This window comes from Plutella xylostella, chromosome 19 (genome assembly GCF_932276165.1).
Source record: "Plutella xylostella chromosome 19, ilPluXylo3.1, whole genome shotgun sequence".
NCBI classification, from domain to species: domain Eukaryota; kingdom Metazoa; phylum Arthropoda; class Insecta; order Lepidoptera; family Plutellidae; genus Plutella; species Plutella xylostella.
The window spans coordinates 7,671,482-7,696,284 of NC_063999.1; the positions used below are offsets into that span (position 1 = coordinate 7,671,482).

Genomic DNA, 24,803 nt, shown 5'->3' on the forward strand with positions numbered 1-24,803 from the left:
TAAGAAATGATAAATTAATGTATAAAAAAATAATTTACATTACTTATTTATTGTTTAGTATTAAATCGCAGCTTGAAGTGACAGTGAAAGGATGTGTTCCAAAATATATTTCTCATAATATGGGATGATGATGATGGGTTATCCAACAGATCAACTACCGGTTAGCCCATGCCATCATCATCATCAATATCCTCATTATTATCAACAACCAGAAATCATTTCCTGCCATTTATCATTGAAACTATAGAACCGGAATATATTCTACTATATGGTAGAATTTTCGCCGAATTTAATAAGTTGGCAACATTGCATTATCCTGCTGTCACCCTGTCAAAATCGAAGTTTTGATTCGGCTGTTTCTTTCTTGATATTTTTCAGTTTTTCAGATTATTCTACCCTTATGTGATTGATATCTCAGTCCAGATGAGGTAATCGAGGTTGAGGAGTAATCTAGTATATTGTAAGTATCTAATAATGTCTTGGTTCAGCGGTGTCGGTCAATTGTTTACACGTCTTCATATCGGCAAACATATTTACAAAGGGGAGGAGGCGTCCTAAATTCCAATAGTTTTGCGTAGCAATTGCCATTTAATCAGCAAAATTCAATTTAACACCTCTCTCGGATGCTAGATTCATAATTACACTTTTGTTTATAATTTTATTGGTATGCCATAAAATGCAATGTCACAACAAAACATTGACCATAACAATATCAACAGGAAATGTTAATATGATTCCGTTGAAAGACAACCAAGATGTGGCGAGTTTCCTCGTCACCAAGCACTCGTGGAAGGGGAAGTACAAGAGGGTGTTCTCGGTGGGCACCCACGGGATCACCACATACAACCCGGACCGGCTGGAGGTGACAAACCGCTGGCTGTACGCCGACGTGATCACCGTCGCGTCCGCCAAACATTCCAACTCCGCCCTCAACCATGACTTCACACTGGTCATGAAGAAAGATAAGAAAGTGGACTCCATGAAGTTTTCATCAGAACATAAATGTCTGATTTTAACTGAAGCTTTCAAGTACAGGCACCTGTTTGCTGAGAAACCAAAGGATATATTTGTAAGTTCCATTTTTACATTGTTAAACATTTTAACATTAAACTATATTTAACTACAGTTACAAAGTTTTCAAATTGGATTCTAATTACTCAATTACTTACATTCTGTAATCCTTTCACTTGCATTCACTATGAGAACTGGCAAGCTGTTGCACAACCTCTGCATTACAGCATACTGTAATGAGAGATGCAACTTCATTGCTAACTGCTTGAATGACCTGAAAACAATACCTATTAAGTTAACTAAGAATGAGACTACTTATCATACCTAAGGCTTTTAGTTTCTACTTTGTGAAAATGTATAAAACTTATTTAGACATGATATTTGTTATCAACAGGATAATAATTTCAGTTGTTGCTGTATATTTTTTATTCAACATGGTATTTCCCACAACTAAATGCAAGTATTGCCCAATTAACAGTATACCTAATCTTCTATTTCAGAGATTCCAGGCATACAAACACCACTGGAGTGGCACAAGACTGCCAGTGGTCCTAGAAGTCAGTCCATGCTCTCTGGAGCAACTTGACCCCGCCACACATTCCTTGCTGGCTAGCTACCCGTATGCTGACATCCAGGGCATCCTCCCTGTCAAAGACGTTCCTGGAGGGTTTGTCCTGGCCGTTGGAGGATACTCTCGGCTGCATCTGTTCTCCCATGCCACAGAACACCAAGTGATAATAAACAAAATGCTGGAAATGGCCAACTTAACGCTCAGTATTAGTATCAAGGTTTTGGCTACAGCTACGATAACATTGGAGGACTATCACAACCAAAGATTTGGGAAATATAGGTGAGAGGTTTTGTTTATGTTAATTAGACAACAGCTGTTATAACAACTCATTGTGTTACTCACAAATGTGTATTGTTTTAATATGGAAAGATAAAATGACTCAATTAAATGTTTGACTGATAAGAGCAGATGTATATTTTTGTGGTTTGAAAATGAGGCCTTCTGTTGCAAGAAGATTAATCAGCATACATTATATCAACCTCAAAAACAATTTGATATTAATTATCAATCAATCTAGTGAGTCATTTACAGATGACTATACAGTCTAGATTTTAGACTGTAGAATATTAAATACCCTTTATTCATGTATGTACATTCTATGTATAAGTATAAAGAGTACATGTTGACGCTGATTCACTATCTGGTCTTCACAATGCTGTCTACTACATTTTTTATATATATGTATATTCTAAATAGGCAATTTATGATCTTTTTATATAAAATAGAGGTGATTAAACTATTTACTTTACCCATCTGCTGGTAACTATTTCAGATACACTTAAGTCACAAATCAAAATGACACTGTGGTTAGGTGTAATGAGGATCCTGGGTTCAATCCCCATTTGGGGCAGATATTTGTCTAAATACAAATATTTGCACTCTGGTCTTGGATGTTTAGTGTTTGATCTGTTATGTGATATCTCCAACCCCTTGCTAAGCATAGATATTTATGCCAATAACCATTCCAGTCTTGGCTGGACGCCTATGCCCCTACAGGCTGATATTTGACCTACCATTTTAAAACTAGTGAAGCAGCACTTAACACATCACACAACATCAACACATTTATTTATTTATTTAATTTCATAAATTAAAATACAATAGTTTAATCATAAATGTATCTTCAATAACAGGCGAACAGGCTTTATTAAAAGTTAAAATTAAAGCACTAACTATTCCTAAAAATTCCAGCGGAGACCAGCACCAGACGTCGCTGTCCGAGTTCGTGGTGCACAAGGTGTCCCCGGCGCGGCACATGGAGCCCATGCGGCGCACGCTCTGCCTGTCCGACACATGCCTGCTGGAGCGCGACCCGCAGACTTACTCTGTGAGTTACATTGTTACTTTTACAATAACCTTTTCCAACTTACAAAAACGCTTTTCAACTTTTATTACACTTGTTGAACTAATCTTCTTCTTCTTATCGTGTCGACGACAAACCAACAAAGTCGCAAAATAATACATGCCCAGAACTAATGATAATTACCTTGTTAACTTACAGAAATCTTTCTCAACTTACAATTTACAATACCCTTAGTTCAACTCACTTACAAAACATTTTTTTTCTGCATACACCCATTTTCTAATAGCCACTATAACATAAACCATATTGTTATTCTTGTTAATTATTAGGTAATTCTCCCTAATTTATTTTTTCTTTTATTGCATGTTTAGAATTAGTTTAGGATACATCATTCATACTTATCTACAAACTGACTGACTGACTCAAAAACCAGCCTAACTACGTCTGCGAAATAGTATTAATTAAATCTTTGTAAAGGTACCCACTATACAAGCTTGCTTAGTGTGGGGCCACTATAAATAATTTCAGTTTTAAGCATAAAATTTTGTAAAATTGTAAGGGCAAGGTGTATCTTTTATAATTATTTTTTTGTGTTATATGGATAATAAATAATTTGGTTTTTTTTTGAATTTTAGAATTTTGTGTTAAACGTCACAACCGCTAAGATGAAAAAAAATACCATAGATGTATTGTATACTTTTATCTCTCTTGCTGACTGTACTTTCTTCTCCAGGTGGTGTGCCTGCGGCCGCTGAGCGACGTGTTCGCGCTGGTGCGGGACCCGGAGCACCCGCAGCGGTTCTCCATCGAGTACCTCAACGGACAGACCAGGACTTACTTGGCTGGGGAAAGGTAAGGTTTTCAAGATCAGTAAATTTATTGAGAGATTGGCTAATGACTATTACGTGTCCTGAGGTTCGCAAGATTATACCGCCATTTTATTGATACACGGCTGGCTTTTCTGTGCGAGCCTTTGTAGTCGCTTTTGAAGGGTTCCTTGCGGAAATATCGGGATTAGATATAAGCCTCGAGCACTCAGACATAACGTCGCATTACCTATGGTATAGGAATTTTCGTTATTTTTTTAGCTATTTTTACTACCTATGACACTATATGTATTTACTTGTAGGCTCCTCTTGCGCTAAATATATCCTTTTCTACATCCCCAGAGACGCGCTGCTAGCCAGCCTGATGGACGGCGTGCGGTCGGCGGGGCAGCGCGACGTGCACGCGCGCAGCACGCCCAGCCAGCGCGCGCTGCGCCTCGGCCCGCTCATGCAGAGCGTGGACGAGGAGACAGAGTCCAACCACCTCAGGTACAGATGGCGAAAGAGATAAGTGTCCATCATCAGTGCTTGCCATTTCATACGAATTGTAGATGACTACAATAGAACTCATGTACTTTCAGTTTTGTGGTAAATCCCATTTCCACTGTTTCCGAGTGTTAGTTAGGTATTTGAAGCGAAGCTTTTGTTTTCAAACCACGCGGGTGGTTTAGGTTAGGCGCTGTGAAGCGTAAGAGAACCAAATTGAGCCATTTACGGCTTTTCTGTGAATTACCTAAATCTCACCAATCACATCTTCATCCAACCTGAATGAATATACAATTTATATTAAATTTTATTCTACATTCGCAGATTATTTCAAAACCCGGTGGGCATGTCTCGCGTGGAGGTGATCGACCGGTTCAACGCCAACGTCGGCTACAGCGGGCTCATCTACTCCGTCAGCCAAGACGTAAGTCCACTAACATCATCTCATAGACGAAATACATAATTTTATTACCAATAAGTATATAAGAGTTTATCAGGCTATAGCAGGTTAAAAGCGCTGCCCGATTCTTAGAACCGGTTTTGTGATCCGTGGCAAACTCTAAACAATTGGTCACGTCTCAAGCATGAATTTTGTGGCTTTTTAACTTATAGTTGCAATTTTTGACCAATGGTTGAGTTAACTATGGATCAAAATACTGGCCCTTAGCCGTAAACTAATATCACATATTATCTGGTACAATCATTAGTAGCTGCACTATTGATTGATTATACATAAAATGAGCCCCAGAACATAAATGATTGAACTATGTGTGGGTGGGATAAATAACATGATAATATCGTTGTGTGTAGGACAAGGCCCCTCTGTTGTGGCGGTTTCTTACGTGGGATGTTGTAAGTGGCCACCTAATATTTATTATATACCTACATTCATTTCATGTCGTATATAATCCTGCTTTCACGTCTTTTTCTAATGATTCTAAGATTTTTTGTAATATTATATTAAATTGGTTGTGGGTTTTGAATGTACTTTGTATAGACTGTCCATGGGGCACGAGGTAATATGATTTAAAAAACAAATATTTCCACCTTGTTCTAGTGGTAAGTTCCATTTTAAATCGCCAGGGCATATACACGTTGCAGCTGGCTACCAACAGCTATCTGTCAGCTTCATACTTTCTAACGTATAGTGCCACAATCTTATCTGTTCCGGTGACGGCTTCGCTGTGATCGAATCCAGTGATGCCATCGATTAAATTTTGCCTATTTGTGGTTTAAACGACAATGCATTTCTGCTATTGCCTATTTTATAATTAGGTAGGTAGGTCTGTACATTTATAAGTATAGATAAATCTAAATATTGGGTCGATAGTAAATGAAAGAGGATATTATATATCAAACGACATTTGTTGTATGGAAAATTTGTATACGGCGAACAGAAATAAAATAAGCTCTGATGATATAGGAGATTAAATCTAGATTACAATGGTATAGGTAATATCATCTGTGGGTCGTGGAAATACCGAGATAAGACAGTCTTAAAAAAATAATTTATTATTATTTATTTATTTATGAACTCTTTATTAACATTTTCTAAAGTAACAAGAAATATGAGCATAAAATTAAAAAAAATTCAGACAATGTGCAAAAGCTTATTGCCAAAAAGCAATTTCTTCCAGCCAACCCTTGATAGATTGGGAGAACATGTCGTTAATCATCATTATTTCGTCTAAAATCGCTGCAGGTGCGCGAAATTCTTCTTGGTATATTGCCTAAGATTTAAAGTGTCATGTCATGTCCACACACCTGTAATCAAAGAAAAATAAAGATTATATACTTTTCATCATGACCCATCCCGTCCCCACTGCTGGGGTACGGGTCTCTCGGGAAAATATTAATAAAATTTCATGTGAGTATATGGGTAAAATTATTCGTCATATTTGGCAACACTAACCTGTAGCCGTTGCAACTCGTTCTTCCAATTTTTCCAAACGGAATTAAAGGCGCCTGAATACGTTATTCTTCCTGCATAAAAGCCAATATATCTAGTATTACTTTTCTTGCATCACATTTTAGCGCTTTTGGCATTATTTTCACGCAGAAAATCACAAACAAATTAAATAATGTAGCGTCAGCCTCTTCGCAGAAATTGACATCTCAAATAACGCACAGAGGATGAAATGACGTTTGAAAATGACGTCACGTTAGTTGCACATTTTGACCACCGGAACAGATAAGATTGTGGCACTATACCAGACCCGGCGAAATGGCACCTTTATTGACATAACACTGACATATTTCTTGCATTGACATGTCGAGCGGGTGAAAATCAGTTTATCGTCACCGCACATATAACCGTAACGTAAAGGGATCGCCTCTTTTTCTTTTTATCGTTATACGTGCGGTGACCATTAAGCGTCAATAAGTGCGGTAAAAAATCCATAGTCCTGTCTTATCAGCTCTGATAGCCAGCGTTTTACGTGTATACGCCCTAGCTTACCATCCCTTCCAACCATCGATAAGTCACCCCCCAATTTCCGTTCCAGCGTCTGTTTGCGGAGAACAAAGAGAAGTTGATCACGGGAGCTCTCTCGGCGCTAGTAAACAGTGCCCCCAGTACCGCGCTGACTTCACGCGAGTTGGAAGCACAGTTCCACGCGTTAAGGCGGCTGTGTGCCAGCAAAGTGGGGTTCGCTGCTTTCACTGCTTTGCCCGGGTACGAATATAATTTATCTGATTACATAATGCAGATCTTAGTATTAAGCCCACCTTTTGTGCATTTATTATATATTTGTGCAATAAAGAATTAAATAAATGAATAAAATGTACAAAGTAACTCACAGAAAATACCTGCCTTCTGTCTCAAGACTCAAGATTGCAAGTGGCCAAGAAAAAAAAATACATACAAAATATACAGGCATTTAAATCGGTCTGATTTTTCCACACTGTGATTGATTGCATACATTATCTGTCAAAAGTTTGATGATGGTTCCCGCTAGAGGCGCCACTTTGTATGCGTAAATAGAGCTTACTTATCTTTTATTTAGTTTGAACAAAATATACAGACAGAACAATGAATAGTTTAGTGTCTACAAAGTCCATAGTTCCATACTATGTAGTGGACACCACCCTATTCATTATTCTGTCTGTACCTCTTGTTCAAACTTTTATCCACTTCTCTCTCCGCAGTTTTCGCGAGTGGATCGGCACATCAGTCGTAGCCGCCCTCCGGCGGGACGACGCGGCCTGCTCCCACGCCGCCCTCGACGCAGTTTGCGCGCTCATGCAGCCCATGCACAGCGAGCCCGAGCTGCGCCAGGAGCAGCTCAACAAGGCGTCCATGCTGAGCAGCCAGCCCTTCCTGGAGGGGCTGCTGCACATGTGGGCCCAGCATACAGTATGTATCATTGTGTCACTATACTGCTCATGCAGCCCATGCACAGCGAGCCCGAGCTGCGCCAGGAGCAGCTCAACAAGGCGTCCATGCTGAGCAGCCCGCCCTTCCTGGAGGGGCTGCTGCACATGTGGGCCCAGCATACAGTATGTATCATTGTGTCACTATACTGCTCATGCAGCCCATGCACAGCGAGCCCGAGCTGCGCCAGGAGCAGCTCAACAAGGCGTCCATGCTGAGCAGCCAGCCCTTCCTGGACGGGCTGCTGCACATGTGGGCCCAGCATACAGTATGTATCATTGTGTCACTATACTGCTCATGCAGCCCATGCACAGCGAGCCCGAGCTGCGCCAGGAGCAGCTCAACAAGGCGTCCATGCTGAGCAGCCAGCCCTTCCTGGACGGGCTGCTGCACATGTGGGCCCAGCATACAGTATGTATCATTGTGTCACTATACTGCTCATGCAGCCCATGCACAGCGAGCCCGAGCTGCGGCAGAGAGAATCGTCGCTAAACATAATTTGATATACAGAACGTTTTTTTAATGACATAAGGCATTAGGTATACAGAAAGAAAGCTGTTTATAAGCGCTTACTTTACTATGGATACTTTTCCCGCGCTAGTTTGGTAAAGTATGAACAATTCAGCTTTTTTAAGTTTTCGGCAACTTGCGGAAATGTCCATTAGATAGTCAATGCAGCGAATTCTCCCCTTTTACTACATCAGCCATTTATTCCCCCACAGATCGCGGGCACTGGCGCGCTAGTAGTGGCGGCCATGTTGGACCTGCTGACGTTCGCGCTGTGCGTGCCGTACAGCGAGACCACGGACGGGAAGCAGTTCGACCAGCTGCTGGAGATGGTCGCCGCCAGGGGGCGCGTGCTGTTCAAGCTGTTTGAGGTATTGGGTTGATTATTGGTGCTGTGTTTAGGTTTACTTGGCCTTTTACTTAAGATAGTTGCAGCCTTAGGTATGCCTAAGGTATTTGGAGGACAGGACGTGGTAAAGTGGTGCTATCTCCCTTAATTGAGTGATGAAATGCGCATGATATTAAAATCGCACACATAAGAGCTGGCACGAAGTTGAAGGCGTGGCGCAGATGGCGCGCGTGGTCCAATAGGACCAAGTGGAAATCTACCCTTATTTTAATTGTGATTCCAGGACCTGATGACGATTTAAAATCAATAAAAAATATGTTTCAACAGAAATTAATAAATAAATTTATTTATTCGAAGTTATCATCCTAACCTTATCTTAAAAACTAATTTTCACCCAATCTAACCCCACACCTTTCTTCCCACAGCACCCATCAATGGCCATCGTCAAAGGCGCGGGGCTAGTCATGCGAGCACTAGTCGAAGAAGGCGGCAACGGCGTCGGCACCCGGATGCAGTCACTAGCACTAGCCGAGGCGGCGTTACCGCGGCACCTAGTGACGGCACTGTACGCGCCCGCGCGCCTGCAGCACCGGCACCTGGCGCGGCACCTGGTGGCGCTGTGGCTGGTGGACCACGCGCCCGCCACCCACTTCATGAAGAGGATCATGGTGAGGGCTGTCTTGACACTCTTGACGTTGTTTTTAGGTGAAATGGGTATTTTAGCTACTACAATCACTATACGTATGTCTGTCAAATCCCTACAAACTATGTCAAACCCATAGAAGCCTTGTCAGATACACATAATCCACTTATATAAAATCTACAAAAGCTATGTCAGGTACATAGAAACTGTATCAGTTTCATAGAAGCTACATCAAATCCATAGTTGCTATGTTAGATACATAGAGACTATGTCAGATACATAGACGCTATGTCAGATTAGACAGACAAGCTGCTAAAGCCTAGTCAATGGCTACTGTGGGGGGGGGGGGTGCGTACGGCCGAGGCAGCCCTAGCGGCACCTAGTGACGGCACTGTACGCGCCCGCGCGCCTGCAGCACCGGCACCTGGCGCGGCACCTGGTGGCGCTGTGGCTGGTGGACCACGCGCCCGCCACCCACTTCATGAAGAGGATCATGGTGAGGGCTGTCTTGACACTCTTGACGTTGTTTTTAGGTGAAATGGGTATTTTAGCTACTACAATCACTATACGTATGTCTGTCAAATCCCTACAAACTATGTCAAACCCATAGAAGCCTTGTCAGATACACATAATCCACTTATATAAAATCTACAAAAGCTATGTCAGGTACATAGAAACTGTATCAGTTTCATAGAAGCTACATCAAATCCATAGTTGCTATGTTAGATACATAGAGACTATGTCAGATACATAGACGCTATGTCAGATTAGACAGACAAGCTGCTAAAGCCTAGTCAATGGCTACTGTGGGGGGGGGGGTGCGTACGGCCGAGGCAGCCCTAGCGGCACCTAGTGACGGCACTGTACGCGCCCGCGCGCCTGCAGCACCGGCACCTGGCGCGGCACCTGGTGGCGCTGTGGCTGGTGGACCACGCGCCCGCCACCCACTTCATGAAGAGGATCATGGTGAGGGCTGTCTTGACACTCTTGACGTTGTTTTTAGGTGAAATGGGTATTTTAGCTACTACAATCACTATACGTATGTCTGTCAAATCCCTACAAACTATGTCAAACCCATAGAAGCCTTGTCAGATACACATAATCCACTTATATAAAATCTACAAAAGCTATGTCAGGTACATAGAAACTGTATCAGTTTCATAGAAGCTACATCAAATCCATAGTTGCTATGTTAGATACATAGAGACTATGTCAGATACATAGACGCTATGTCAGATTAGACAGACAAGCTGCTAAAGCCTAGTCAATGGCTACTGTGGGGGGGGGGGGGTGCGTACGGCCGAGGCAGCCCTAGCGGCACCTAGTGACGGCACTGTACGCGCCCGCGCGCCTGCAGCACCGGCACCTGGCGCGGCACCTGGTGGCGCTGTGGCTGGTGGACCACGCGCCCGCCACCCACTTCATGAAGAGGATCATGGTGAGGGCTGTCTCATGTTGAGACTCCTGAGGTTGTTTTTAAATAACGGACTGGATATAATTACTTACTCTCGAATTCCTTACAACCTCTGCCCCTCCTTTTACAGGCGGCTTAGCCCTAGCAAAATTGTACGAATCTTATCACGCGATGTAGGATTACACATTGGCACAGTGCCACCTAGCGGACAACGCACTAACTACTTCAATCCCCAAAAATATGCACAATGCCATCTAGCGGCCAACACTTTAACTACTTCAAACTAGAATCGCCGTCGGGCCTGCTCTCGTTCCTGGAGTCGATGAAATAGAACTTTTACAAATGTACTATTTATAATGCCATCTAGCTGCCAACACTTTAACTTCTCCAACCCCCAACAGCCATCAGGCCTGCTCTCGTTCCTGGAGTCGACGGAGCTGCCCCCCACAGTTGAAGAACAGACGGAGGAGCGAGACAACCTATGCCCCTCCAGTACTTTTACAGGCGGCCTTGGCAGAGTCCTAGCAAGATTTTATGAATCATATATCGCGATGTAGGATAAAACATAGGCACAGTGCCATCTAGCGGCCAACGCACTAACTGCTTCAACCCCCAACAGCCATCAGGCCTGCTGTCGTTCCTCGAGTCGACGGAGCTGCCGCCCACAGTCGAGGAACAGACGGAGGAGCGAGACAACCTAATACTATGCTCCTACTTTTACAAGCGGTTTTGGCAGAGCCCTAGCAAAATTTTATGAATCTTATATCGCGAATGCAAACATATCCACAGTGCCATCTAGCGACCTACGCACTAACCACTTCACCCCCAACAGCCATTAGGCCTGCTCTCGTTCCTGGAGTCGACGAAGCTGCCCCCTACAGTTGAAGAACAGACGGAGGAGCGAGACAACCTGCCCCTCCTTTTACAGGCGGCTTTGGCAGAGCCATTTATATTGCGATGTAGGATTAAACATTATCAGGCACAATGCCATCTATCGGCCAACACTTTAACTTCTTCAACTCCCAACAGCCGTCAGGCCTGCTGTCATTCCTTGAGTCGACGGAGCTGCCCCCTACAATTGAAGAACAGACGGAGGAGCGAGACAACCTGCAGCTGGCGCAGGCCACGGTCAAGCGGACCGCGCCACACTGGGAGCCGTTGGATAGGCAGCTGAAGTACATTGAGAAACATATTGAGGTGAGTTTTGGTGTTGTGTGTAAGCATGAGGATAACTGTTAGATATACTTCATTTTAAATTACCAATAGAAATAGCTTGCCATTATATTAAAGCATGAGGATAACTGTTTGTGATAATGATATTTCATTATGCATATACCAATGGAGAGAGACACGAGATAAAATTACAGTATTTGTTGATATCATTTCTCAATTGGACATATAAATTATTGTGTATTGCTATTTGAAATAAACTGAAGGAGACTGATACGTAGGTTAACTTTATCATTTATAACCTCATACTTCCTTTTTTCTACGGAGACTTAAATTACCCTTGCCAAATAGAGGGTACTTTAATTCAGGTCAATAAGAAGCTGGAAATCATTTTTAAAATGGAGAAGCGTTTGGAGGAATTGGCCGCTACGGTATATTTTTATGCTGAACAATATCAGGAGATGGTAGAATTTAAAAAGGGAGCCGAAAAGAGGCTAACTGCTCTGGAGCAAAAGAATATTTACATTGAAAAATGTAATAAAGCCCTGGAGGAGAAAATTACTGCCTTAGAACAAAAAGACACGGAGAAAAATTAAGACGTTTTACCTAAAAATAAAACGTGTATTAAACATACTTACCTTATTCGAAGTCTAATAATAATTGAGAGAGACATCTCTTTTCCTTTTCGTATTTCCTGCTAAATACCACGTGACTTCCGGCGACTTCCCTTGAATTTGACTTTTTCCCACCACCACCGGCAGTTGGCGCCATTTTGTTGGCTCCAAATATATTCGTCATTGCGTCTTGTTGAATGCCACCAGGCAGAAATAAAATTATTAGACTTCGAATAAGGTAAGTATGTTTAATACACGTTTTATTTTTAGGTAAAACGTCTTAATTAAACAACTTGACCGTTATTCGAAGTCTAATAATAATTGAGAGACGTGTTTGATATCGCCTGGTGGTGGTGGACGTCAATGTGACTATATGAATGTTATTTAGGGACACATTAACAATGAGAAGCTTGTGATAGCTTAGCTCTACTGTAGATAAATATAGAACCATAATTTGTTAACTCTAGGATAACAAGAAAACATTTCACATTATGTGTGACATTCATTTATTTTTGAAAGATATATGTATAAATAATCAATACAAATTAATGTTAAATATCCATGATATACTGAACGTAATAATAATAAAACGATTCTTGAACATAATTCATTAAATCATCTATCTTGCATCAAATGAGGTGATTGAAATAAATTCAGTCTGATTGACAGTAGGTAACTTAAAAATAAATTATTGTGAATATCTAAATTAGGGTACAACTGCGTTGAATAAATCAGAAACAGTATTATTCACATTATTTACATTAATGATTTGACGACAGTAGAATCTTTTAAATGTATTTTCTGATCTCCAGTTGCCTCGAGTAAGTATTTCCTCTATTGGAGCGTTCTCAAGCCAACTTTTTGAAGCTACTGCAGACCGGAAACTACCAGCTGTGGCCTCTATGCCTGACTCCTTCAAAATATTTTTGACCCATCTAGCAATAATACACCGTGTAGCTGGTTTAGCTTTACCACAAATTGATAGAAATAGGTGACTAGATTCGGCAGCACTTCTTCGTTGCTGTCCAATAATAATGAGCCTTCTCACCCAATGAACTGGACAAAGAGATCTATTATTAGTATTTACTTTTAGCTTCCAGCCAGATTGGCGATAATCAACTGAGTCCGTTTTTGAACCAAATACTGGCCATAAAACAATCGAGTCCTGAGAATCAATGCAATGATTAGAATCAACACGTAATAGCGTCAGGTCATGTACGCGTCGACCAGAACATAGCAACAACATTGTGGCCGTACACTTTGAAATTTCATAAAGGTTATCAGTTTTAGGATCTAACGTAGCTAAATGATGAATTACTTTGTCAATGTCCCACACAGGTGGTTTCGGAACATTAGGCTTTGCTAAGGCTATAGATTTTAAAATTCTTTTGACCATAGGATGATCACTAAGACGGTTTATGGCTTGCGGATCACAAAATGTTGATACTACTGACTTATGAGTTAATATAGTACTGTAGGATAAGCCTTCCTTTTGATGTAAATCAGCCAAAAATCTCGATAAGTCTGATCCGCTTGGCTTATTCGTAGAAATTTTGTTTTCACGTGCCCAATTGACCCATCGTGTCCATACTGGCTTATACGTCCGTATCGTAGAAGGACGCCAACTTTTCAACAAGAGATCCTTCTGCTCCTTTGTCCACCCGACTAAATGTTCCTGCCACCCCCACATCTCCACACCTCCAGCGTCATTTCTGTCACTTTCTGTGGTGGGAGGCCGGTTGAGACGTCTACTAGAACGTTCTTCAGGTTCATGATGGTCCACGGTGGAGCTGTGGCTCGGTTTTTTAGATCGGGTCTCCAAAATACTTGTTCCCATCTGGGGGCTACAATGAGGTACATCCCTTGACACGTGTTCAGGTGTTGTAACACTTTGGGCATCAAAAATGGCGGGGGGAATACCCACGCCAGCTCGTAGTTCCATTGTTGTGTCATCGCATCGTGAAAATCCGCTAGCTGATCGTGACAGTCCAGGCAACAATACCTGGGAACTACTCGTGTCAGGCGGGAGGCAAACAAGTCGATGACTGGGGTTCCCCATTTGGCGAAAATCTGAGTTGTAGCCTGAGGGAGCAGATGCCACTCTGGCCTCTTGCGAAATCGAGATAGGTGATCTGCCTCTACATTGTAAGCCCCGGGAATGTGGTAAACAGTCAATGTTATCTGATGACTGTCCAATAACATGAATATCTTGTACGTTATTTCCAGCAGACCCTGCGACTTGGTACCGCCTTCGTTCCTCAAGTAGGATACAGCTGTTTTGTTGTCGCATTGTAAATGCAGAGATCCGAAACGGAGGTTCTGACATTGATCTTCTAAAGTTTTTAAAATGGCAAGTAACTCCTTTCGATTGCAATGGAGTCCCTTTTCCTGCGATGACCATGTTCCTGTTACACTCAGATTGTTTATTTGCGCTCCCCACGCTACATCTGAGGCGTCGGTCACAACATAATGAGTGGGATATGGGTGGTGAACCGGAGATGGATCCTTGAGGTGAATTAGCCACCATTGTAGTTCCTGTAGAACAGCCTCGTCCAGTAACATTCTTGTATGATCCTGAGACCTTCTTTTCGAGGCGATCAATAATCGCTGTAGCTGTCGGTAGTTTAGCCTGCCGCGTGGGACAGTGAAGCTGGCAAAGTTCATCAGGCCTATCACTCGTTCCAAGTCCTTGATAGTGGCGCTTTTGCTTGTGGATATGTTTGTTATAATTGCTGATAGTTTGGCACACTTCTGAGCGGGAAGTGACTTTTGGTTGTGCTTGCAGTCCCATGTTATGCCAAGGTATTCTATTGTTTGACATGGCTGTACAACTGATTTGGCGTAGTTTATTTTCCACCCCAAGTACTCTAGTAGATTTACTGCTATTTTTATGTGGTCCTTTAGAACACGTGCATCCTGATTGGCTAGCAAATAATCGTCCAAATATACGACCAGGCGGATGCCGCGCTGGCGAAGGATCTGGGCCATCCAATTGCTCACGGAGGCAAAGGTTTTCGGAGCAGAACTTAGTCCAAAAGGTAGGCAGTTCATTTGTAGAAGTTCCTGTCGATAAATCAGGCGTAGAAACCGACGATGGGCTTCTGATATGGGTATGTGGAAATACGCCTGGGAAATATCGATTTTTGCCATCCAATCGCTCGGTTGTAGGAAATCGGGTATTTTGTACACATTTATCAATCTGAATGGCGCTGTGTACACAAAGCGGTTTAATGCCTTTAGATTGAATATGGGTCTCATACTGCCGTCTCCTTTCGGCACCAGAAACATCGAGGACAGGAAACTTGGGCTCACATCGACCTTGGCCAATACTCCCTCGTGTTTCATTTTTTCTATTATCAGGTCCATTTCGTCGCTGGACTGGATGAGACTTTTCGGATTCGACATGTTCGGCATTTGAAGCGGAGGCTTCGAAATGAAAGGGATACGGTATCCTGAAGTAATTTTTGTTATGTGAGCTGGTGCCCCTAGGTTCACCCATCTGTGATGGTAAAATTGTAGTTTTCCGGCATGAAATTGTTGGGTGACGTGACTCGGTGAGTCAGTATCGTCGTTTATTACCTCTCCTCTCCCGTTGGGATGAGGGAGAGTTTCTCCTTGGTCGGCCATGATCTTGTCGGCCGCTGCCAGGTGCTTGTTGCTTACCACCGCGGCCACGAAATGGCTTATTGTTATAATTACCTGAGGTTGACCTGGTGTTCGCGGCTTGTATATTACCTTTGTAGTTTGGTCTCTTTTGCACGTGTACATTGCGTTGCGCAGATGTACTAGGAGTCGGATCGGTCTGCGGTGCAGAAACGCGATCCTTTTCACGAGGCCAGAATACTTTCCGTACTCCTCCGGCTCTCTCCAGAGTTGATGTAAACTTTTCAGTCTCAAAGAGATTATCACAGGAAGGCGGAACCTTACGCAGTGAAGTTTTATGAAGTGGGTCTTTGACGAAAGCTAGAATAGCCTCGCGTCTTTGCTGAATTATTTCAGCTCTGTGGCCGCAAACCATTTGTAATATATCGTTAGATGTTTTTGAAAAATCACCTGTAACGAAAATATCTTCGATCCTTTTATTAACTTCTTCCGAAGTTAGCTCTGATGTTGTTGTTGTCCACGCCAAAAAGGAACGGAGCTCCTTTTCAAGTTGATCCCTTTGTTTTATCATAGCAAAAGTAAGCGATGCTAGGGCCTTTTCAAAATTTACGAGAGTGCGAGAGGAATCGTAGCGCTTAACTTCTTCGTTCGCATCTAAGTCGGTAAAGCCCGGGCTATGACGATATAATTTTTGGACATCCGCGTAACGAACGTTTCTCCAATCGGGGTGCTCAAGCCGCTGGATGTTTTTAAGGGTATCCAAATAAACGGCTGGTGTTTTTAAAATTTCCGGCTCTTTCAATCTAGTACCGATAGTTAAGGAAATTTGAGGAGCTGGTTCCTCATCTAATGATTGCACATCTGAATAAAGCTGACCACTAATATTATCATCAATAATATCATCATTGCTATTGTTATTGCAAGCTATTTGATTTTTAAGATTTTTTATTTCTAACATCATTTTATCAAATTTACGGTCTTGATTTTGTCTGCGGCGTTTAGATTTAGTTTTCCTACGCCGGGAGCGTTTAGAGCAAGAGGAATCACTGCAGCTTGAGCTTGAGCTAGATTCAGACGATGACGAATCACTTTCACTAATCTTCCTTTTACGAGAATGTTTCCGTGTTGACAAGGATGGTTGTGCATCTTGCACGTCTTGCAAATCCGCATTTTCAGTACTCATTTTATTTTATTTTTAATGCAATCTGTAATACAAGGGAAATTCCAAGAACTAATTGCTAAAATTAATTTTAAAACACGAACGGTAACACCGTTAAAATGATGGTTTATCTTCGAAATAAGTATGATAGCAACGTTACACTGGTAGCATGCGGCAAAATTACAGTAACTTTTCGATAAATAATTGTAAAAACGTGGTGAAACAATACAGTAAAAACATACCTGAGCACAATCCAGGGAAAAAATACACTATAACTGTTTAAACTCACTTCAAATCCGGTATTTTAGCCACTTTTTAGTGAAATCTAAATGATTTTTTCACTATGGAAAATTAAAATAAAATTTGCAGGTAGGTTGGTATTTACACAGAAAACCTGGAGCGTCCCTGGTGGGACACGACCAGCTCGGACGAAGGAAAACGACGTCAATGACGAATATATTTGGAGCCAACAAAATGGCGCCAACTGCCGGTGGTGGTGGGAAAAAGTCAAATTCAAGGGAAGTCGCCGGAAGTCACGTGGTATTTAGCAGGAAATACGAAAAGGAAAAGAGATGTCTCTCTCAATTATTATTAGACTTCGAATAACGGTCAAGTTGTTTAATGTTGAGATAGTGGGATTGGAGAAGTATGAAGGCGAGAACTTAGTGAATATAGTCACTAACATTGCAAAAAAACTTGAATTAAAACCAGAGGACGTCGAAGATGTAAAGAGGGTAGGATACCAAAAACCCGAGGATAAACGCCCGCGACCAGTTCTGGTAACACTACGCTCTAAAGCGGCCCGTGACCAATGGGTTCAAAAACGTAAAGTAAGGCTTAGTAATGGATTAATATATGGCAACGATAATCAACAACCAATTTTCATTAATGAGGATATGACCAAAGCCATGCGCCAGCTGTTCTGGAATACTAAAAACATGCTAAAACCAGCTTTTAAGTATATCTGGATTCAAAACTCGAATATCTTAGTTAAAAAGAGTGACAGCGAGAAAAAAATATACAATATTCGCTCAGAAAATGACCTAAAAAAGCTTAATGAGGGCAATAAATAATAAATACCTGTGTGTTCACACTACATGATTATTAATAACATCCACATTCAACGATATAAGTCACATAAACACCGATATATTGTATAATAAATACAACAATACGTTACACTGGAGTAAATATATACAAGAAAATGATAAAATGATAAATATTGTACACTTAAATATTCGATCGCTAAGAAAAAACTTCAATGAATTGTTAGTACTATTACAGCAGTGTCAATACAATGTTGATATAATAATACTTTCGGAAATTAATATAAAATCAGAAGAATTACCTTTATACAGTATAAAAGGATATCATTTACATGCTACTACGAGAAAAAACAAAAAAGGTGGAGGTATAGCTATATATACAAAGGAAAAAATTAACTTCTCAGCAGAGCCTATTGAAAACACTGCCTCGGAACTTATGTATGGAAAACTTAAAACTGGAAAAGAATTGGTGCATATTTTTGCAATTTATAGACCACCTAAAACAAATAGGATACGGTTTCTTAAGGAGCTAAACATAATCTTAAAGCGCATTCCTCCGTCGGAAGATATCTTAATAATTGGGGACACCAATCTGAACATGCTGGGAGACAATCACAATTCAACTATCACAAAGTACAAAAACATGATGTGTGAACGCGGCCTGCAGTGCGGAATTCCAACAACAGAGACAACGCGCGAAGCTGTGGTCGACGGCCGGCTGGAGACTTCGTGCATCGACCATGTGTGGGTGCGCGCGCGTCACGCGCAGCGCATCGACACACACATGCTCACGTGCAAAATGTCCGACCACCATATGATCGGAACTAGTTTCACAGAAGTGCCAAGTGAATATAGCTCATGCTATGGTGTAAATAAAGTGAAAAGTGTCCTAAATAATCAATTAGTGAAAGATAAGTTAGATGAAGTGAATTGGTCAGAATTATTGTCGATTAAGTGCCCGTTAGTGCTGTATGAAAAATTGACAGGGATTTTTGGAAATATTTATGAGGAATGCAAACAGGACATAACTGTAAGTAGTAAAAGATTATCTCAGCCATGGGTTAGTAAGGAGTTAGGCATTATGTTAGAAAGAAGGGATGAATTATTTAGGATATGGAAATCGACGCCGACAAATATGAATAAGAGATTAGTATATACAAGATATAGAAATAAGGTAAATAAATGTATTGATAAGGAAAAGAATAAGTACAGACAGGGTGAAATTATTAAATGTAATGGGGACTTTAGAAAAATCTGGGCTAATATTAATTTATGGTTAGGAAGAACAAAAGGAAATATAGATAATGTTATATTGAAATATTTGGGGAAAACTGATAGTACTTATAATATTTGTAGTAAGTTTTCTAATGTTTTTACAGAAGAAATAAGCAAAATTAAACACAAGTGTAATAGTAAATTTTTGAATCGTGACTCATACACCAGTCAGAGTAATGTATCTTTTAGGTTTAGAAAGGTTAGTGCATGTAAGGTAGAAAAACTAATCGATGATTTACAATGTAACAAAGCTCCGGGCATCGACCAAATTAGGGTGCAGGATATAAAATATGTAAAATGTCAAATCAGCCAGATATTAGCTAACTTCATAAATATGTGTGCCGTAAAAGGTGTTTACCCTGATACACTCAAAAAGTCACTTATTAGACCTATTTATAAACAGGGTAGCCATCTCGATTACTCGAATTACAGACCGATCGCTATACTGTCCGTAGTAAACAAAATTATGGAGAAAGTGATGATGCAGCAAATAAGTGAATTTCTAGAGCATAATAAAATAATATCTGATACGCAACATGGCTTTAGGAAGGGTCGAAGCACATCCACAGCGCTGGCACAGTTTGCGGATGATGTGAATGAAAGCCTTAACAGTGGTATGCAGGTCATAGCCTTATTTATTGACTTCAAAAAGGCATTCGATACCCTTGACCATGACCTGCTGCTACGTGCGATGGATGAGTGTGGAATTAGAGGGCCAGTTAACCAGTGGTTTCGAAGTTACCTGTCAAACAGAACTATTTCCACAGTCATCGATGGTACTAGGGGTTCGGAGGCTGAGGTCGAGCTAGGTGTACCAACTGGTTCCGTATACGGCCCAGTTGGATACATCATGCACGTCAACAGTGTCAGCAATGTTGTAGAAAACTGCAAAACATATATGTACGCGGATGGTACTTGCTTACTATATTCTTCAAAAAATTTGCAAACTGTCATAGACAAGATACAATCAGACTTTGAAAACATTACTAAATGGGCCCATGACAATGGCATAATAATAAACCTGAGCAAGACCAAATGTGTGCATATATATTCTCCATATAACAAAATAGCCAGAAATATTGATAAATCGGATATAAACATTCTAGGTCATACTTATGAATGCTTGCATAACGGTAAACTCACCTGTAAATGCAATAAAATTGATTTTGTAGACAAGTATAAGTACCTAGGTGTATATATCGATAGCCACATGAGCTGGAAATCACATGTTAACGATGTTTGTAACAGGCTCCGAACAATATTGGGTAAATTTTATCACTTAAGTAAAATATTAAATAGAAGCACCTTATATAGTGTTTATTACGCTCTTGCTGACTCATTGCTGAACTATGGATTAAGTACATACGGCCGAACATTTAAAACCTATCTCGATCAAATTAAAGAACTGCAAATTAGACTGTTAAAATACTTAGTAGACAAAAGAACTAAAAATAATTGTAATAATGAATATGAAAAACTCTTTCTTCTTTGTAAAATATTACCAGTACATAGCAAAGTAAATTACTGTATAGCTATTGAACAATATTATTGTAATGATTATAAAACACTTGTTGTACAAAATTATTTTTCCCGACAAAAAGGTAAACTTTATCAACCAAAACATAAGAACTACTATGGTCAAAGAATTCGAAAATACTTAGTGCCTAAAATATTTAACAGTATACCATTGTTAAAAGAAACCAAAAAGTTAAGTAAATTTGTCATAAAGCAAAAATTAAAAACTATTATGTTGGATTTGTTTAAGAAAGAACTGAATGATGTAGGTATATTATGAATTCGAACTGTTTAGATATAATGTAGTCATTAATATGTTGCATAGCTTAACTAAATTTAAGTAACTATATATTATATGTAGTGTCGCGAATTTATCACCATAAAGTCGAGTCACTAACATGGGTAGATATAGCAGGTAATGTAGATATTTAATGTTTATGTTTAAGAGAGCTCTCTCCGCCAACAAACTATGTGTCTATAGTTTGGCGGATTTATATTGTGTAATGTATGTATGTATTTGAAAATAAATAAATAAATAAAATTGACTGACACTTAGAACGATTTAACTTTACAATTAATTCAACATGACATCATATTTCTAGTTTTTCTCCGGAGACTAGATTACGCTTAGTGAATAGAGTACTTTATTCAACTTTCGTTTAGAACCATTTAACTTAACAACTAATCCAACATTCCTTCCCCACTCAGCACTACGCGCAACTAGCCCTGCAACACTGGGCTATGCGCGGCGGGCGCGTGTCACAACGCGAACGGGCGGACGCGATCAGAGAACGGCCAGTCGTGTTGCGCAGGCGCAGGGAGCGAGTCAAGTCCACGGCCAACTGGCCCATGTTCTACTACCAGTTTCACAGGGATCACGCGCTGCCGAACCTTATATGGAATCATACTGTAAGTGGGTAAAACATCTAGGTCCGTATGGGCAATTATTAAAATTTAACATCTCCCTCGCAACGAGAGCGGGCGGACGCCATCAGAGAGCGGCCGGTCGTGTTGCGCAGGCGCAGGGAGCGAGTCAAGTCCACGGCCAACTGGCCCATGTTCTACTACCAGTTTCATAGAGATCACGCGCTGCCGAACCGTATATGGAATCATACTGTGAGTGGAATAAAATATGGATGAATACATCTTAAAATTAATTTGCAATAGCTGCTTAATCCCTATGAAAGCTTCGCCCAGGCGTGCCGCCGCTCCGGTAGGTACATAAAAAGCTCTGCATGACTAATATTTATTGACGAAATACAAGTTATGGAGCGCTGCTGCGCTAACCACGTTCTATTAAACTTAACGATTGTATGATAGAATTTGCGAGAAAACAGTACATCCTTTCGTCTCAATCTCCTTGCAAAGTAATCCAATCGCGTCTAATGCAAATACACTTTTATACATATTTAAGGTTTTATGTTAAAAAAAAAACTGTCTATTCACAGACCAGAGAAGAGCTCCGCAACGCGCTCGAGAACGAGCTGCGTTCGTTCGCCTCCGACCGCGAGGTGGCGGGGAACACCCTCATATCCTGGAACCACTCCGAGCTGGAGGTGCACTACCAGTGTCTGCAGAACGAGGTCAAGATCGGCGACTACTACCTGCGCGTGCTGCTGGAGCAGCGGGACAGCGAGGACAGCCCCATTAGGAAGTCGTGAGTACTCGCGTTATGGCTTCGTTTTGTTTTTATTACGATTCTTATATAGATCAATCACTAAAAGATCGATACAGAAGATATAATTCGCACTATGACGCACGCAAATAAAGAAACAATGTAAAAATGGCGCTAAAAGATTGATATAACGCGCGCAAATAAAGAAACAATATAAAAATGTCGGCCTTTTCATAACTCAAATTACGAGAGCGTGCTGAAAGACCTACGACTATAGCGAGAAAGTATGTGATTTTGAGATCGAATTCCGAATAGTCACTAAAAGATTGATATAACGCGCGAAAATAAAGAAACCATATACAAATGTTGGCGTTTCAGTAAGTGGAACTAGGAAAGCGTATTGACATACCTACAAATATAGCGACACAGTATCTGTCAGTCCGCCATTTTGCTATAACTCGCGCTCATCTCGTGGAGCCACTCGGGGCTGCAGGTGCACTACCAGTGTCTGCAGAACGAGGTCAAGATCGGCGACTACTACCTGCGCGTGCTGCTGGAGCAGCGGGACAGCGAGGACAGCCCCATTAGGAAGTCGTGAGTACTGATTATTTGCTTAATAACTTCTAGTGTCTGCAAAACGAGCTCAAGAGAGTGGTTTCGAGGTCGAAATCCGAGCAGTCACTAAAATATTGATATAACGGGCGCAAATAAAGAAACAATATAAAAATGACGGCCTTTCTGTAAGTGGAAGGAGGGTATCGAAAGACCTGAGAATCCTGAGTCCGCCATTTTCATATTGTTTAATTTTCTGCGGGATTTATTTACGAAGTCTCATGACTGCTCTTAGCTGTGCAATAGTGATCAATGGTTGGACATGGTCATAGTCATATCACAACAACATGTTGCGCTTGGACGTTATGACAATAGGCAATTAACTCTATTGAGACCATGATATTGTATTTTTTGCGGCCATATTTGAGGCTCCACCTGAAAACTAACACAATGCAATCTCACCCCTATCCCTTTACAGATACGAGTTCTTCAACGACCTCTACCACCGGTTCCTGTCGACGCCCAAGGTGGAGATGAAATGCATGTGCCTCCAAGCCATGAGCATAGTGTACGGACGGTACTATGAGGATATAGGCCCCTTCGCTGATACCAAGTATATTGTGCAGATGTTGGATCGGGTGAGTTGGGAGGATTTGTTTGGTAAATAAAAACCAGTTTACTACATTATAAGACGCCATTTTAACTTATTTTTGACGTATAAAATCTAACAATGTGCCTGCCAAAGTTTGTGTTATTGCTATGTTATTCTAAAGTCTGTTTCTTTATCTCAGATACTAAATTGACAGATTCTGAACAGTTCATCAACAGTCGATTGTCCCGCGATTAAGTGACGTTTCGTTCTATTGGCGGGACAAACGACTGTTGATGAACCGTTCAGAATCTGTCAATTTAGTTTTTGAGGTGAAAAAATTGACTTTAAACCAAATTGAAACTTATTCCTTTACAATTAATAACTGCCGTAGTAGAGATGATAAATGTATCGTTGTTTTGTTTCAGACATGTGATAGAATGGAGAGAGACCGGCTTGTACAGTTCCTAGCTAAGTTAATATTACATAGAAGAAACGTTAGTGAGATATTAGAATGGAATGGAATTAGGTAAGCATTCTTTTACATACACCAACTTAAGTAATAGAAGTAATACTACGAATTTATTATTCCGCCTAGTAAAAAAAATGTACTAAAATATTGTAAGCACTGATAATCGTAATCATAAGTCAATAATCGTCTACTGCTGCCGACAATAATAGTTGTAGATAGGAGGGAGCGCCATAAAGCTCTGTTCGCAGCCTTTCATCCAGCCACTACCAGATGCTTAAATAAGATCCATTGAGCTGGTTTCACACACTCACTGGTGACACAAAGCTACGTTTGCCTGTAACAGTTGATTCTACACCTTCTTTCTTTAATTCAGTATATTTAGAACTGTATAACGTACTGTTTAAATTTCTAACTGGTGCGATTCCCTAGCTCAAGTAGACGGTCCCGTAGTAAGAGATTAGTTTGAATCATTCCTCTAAAACCAATTTCCCTGGCAGAATCCTAGTGGAGCTGATGACGCTAGCCCACTTACACACGTCTCGAGCCACGATGCCTACTCAAAGCAACGTGATCGAGGGCGGCGCCAACACCGGCGGCGGGGACCGCGAGTGGTACTACAATGCGGAGAGGAACAAACCCGTGTCTGTTACTGAGGTATATTACTGTGGTCTTAAATGTTTTTGAACCTTTCCTACAGGTCATCCTTCAA

General features: G+C 41.0%; 1 protein-coding gene across 1 annotated transcript in view; it reads left to right on the plus strand.

Moving 5' to 3' along the window:
- Positions 1-300: 300 nt before the first annotated feature.
- LOC105395864 (dnaJ homolog subfamily C member 13) overlaps positions 301-24,803 on the plus strand; it is a 59,457-nt gene continuing 34,954 nt past the window's right edge. The window contains exons 1-17 of the mRNA XM_048627956.1: positions 301-460; positions 720-1,069; positions 1,512-1,861; positions 2,774-2,909; positions 3,619-3,737; positions 4,055-4,201; positions 4,523-4,622; positions 6,703-6,872; positions 7,346-7,553; positions 8,294-8,449; positions 8,853-9,095; positions 11,514-11,681; positions 21,575-21,775; positions 22,315-22,523; positions 23,512-23,671; positions 24,051-24,151; positions 24,592-24,748. Coding sequence (XP_048483913.1) covers positions 731-1,069; positions 1,512-1,861; positions 2,774-2,909; positions 3,619-3,737; positions 4,055-4,201; positions 4,523-4,622; positions 6,703-6,872; positions 7,346-7,553; positions 8,294-8,449; positions 8,853-9,095; positions 11,514-11,681; positions 21,575-21,775; positions 22,315-22,523; positions 23,512-23,671; positions 24,051-24,151; positions 24,592-24,748 — 2,964 coding nt within the window. The 5' untranslated portion in view covers positions 301-460; positions 720-730. The remainder of the gene's footprint in view (positions 461-719; positions 1,070-1,511; positions 1,862-2,773; positions 2,910-3,618; positions 3,738-4,054; positions 4,202-4,522; positions 4,623-6,702; positions 6,873-7,345; positions 7,554-8,293; positions 8,450-8,852; positions 9,096-11,513; positions 11,682-21,574; positions 21,776-22,314; positions 22,524-23,511; positions 23,672-24,050; positions 24,152-24,591; positions 24,749-24,803) is intronic.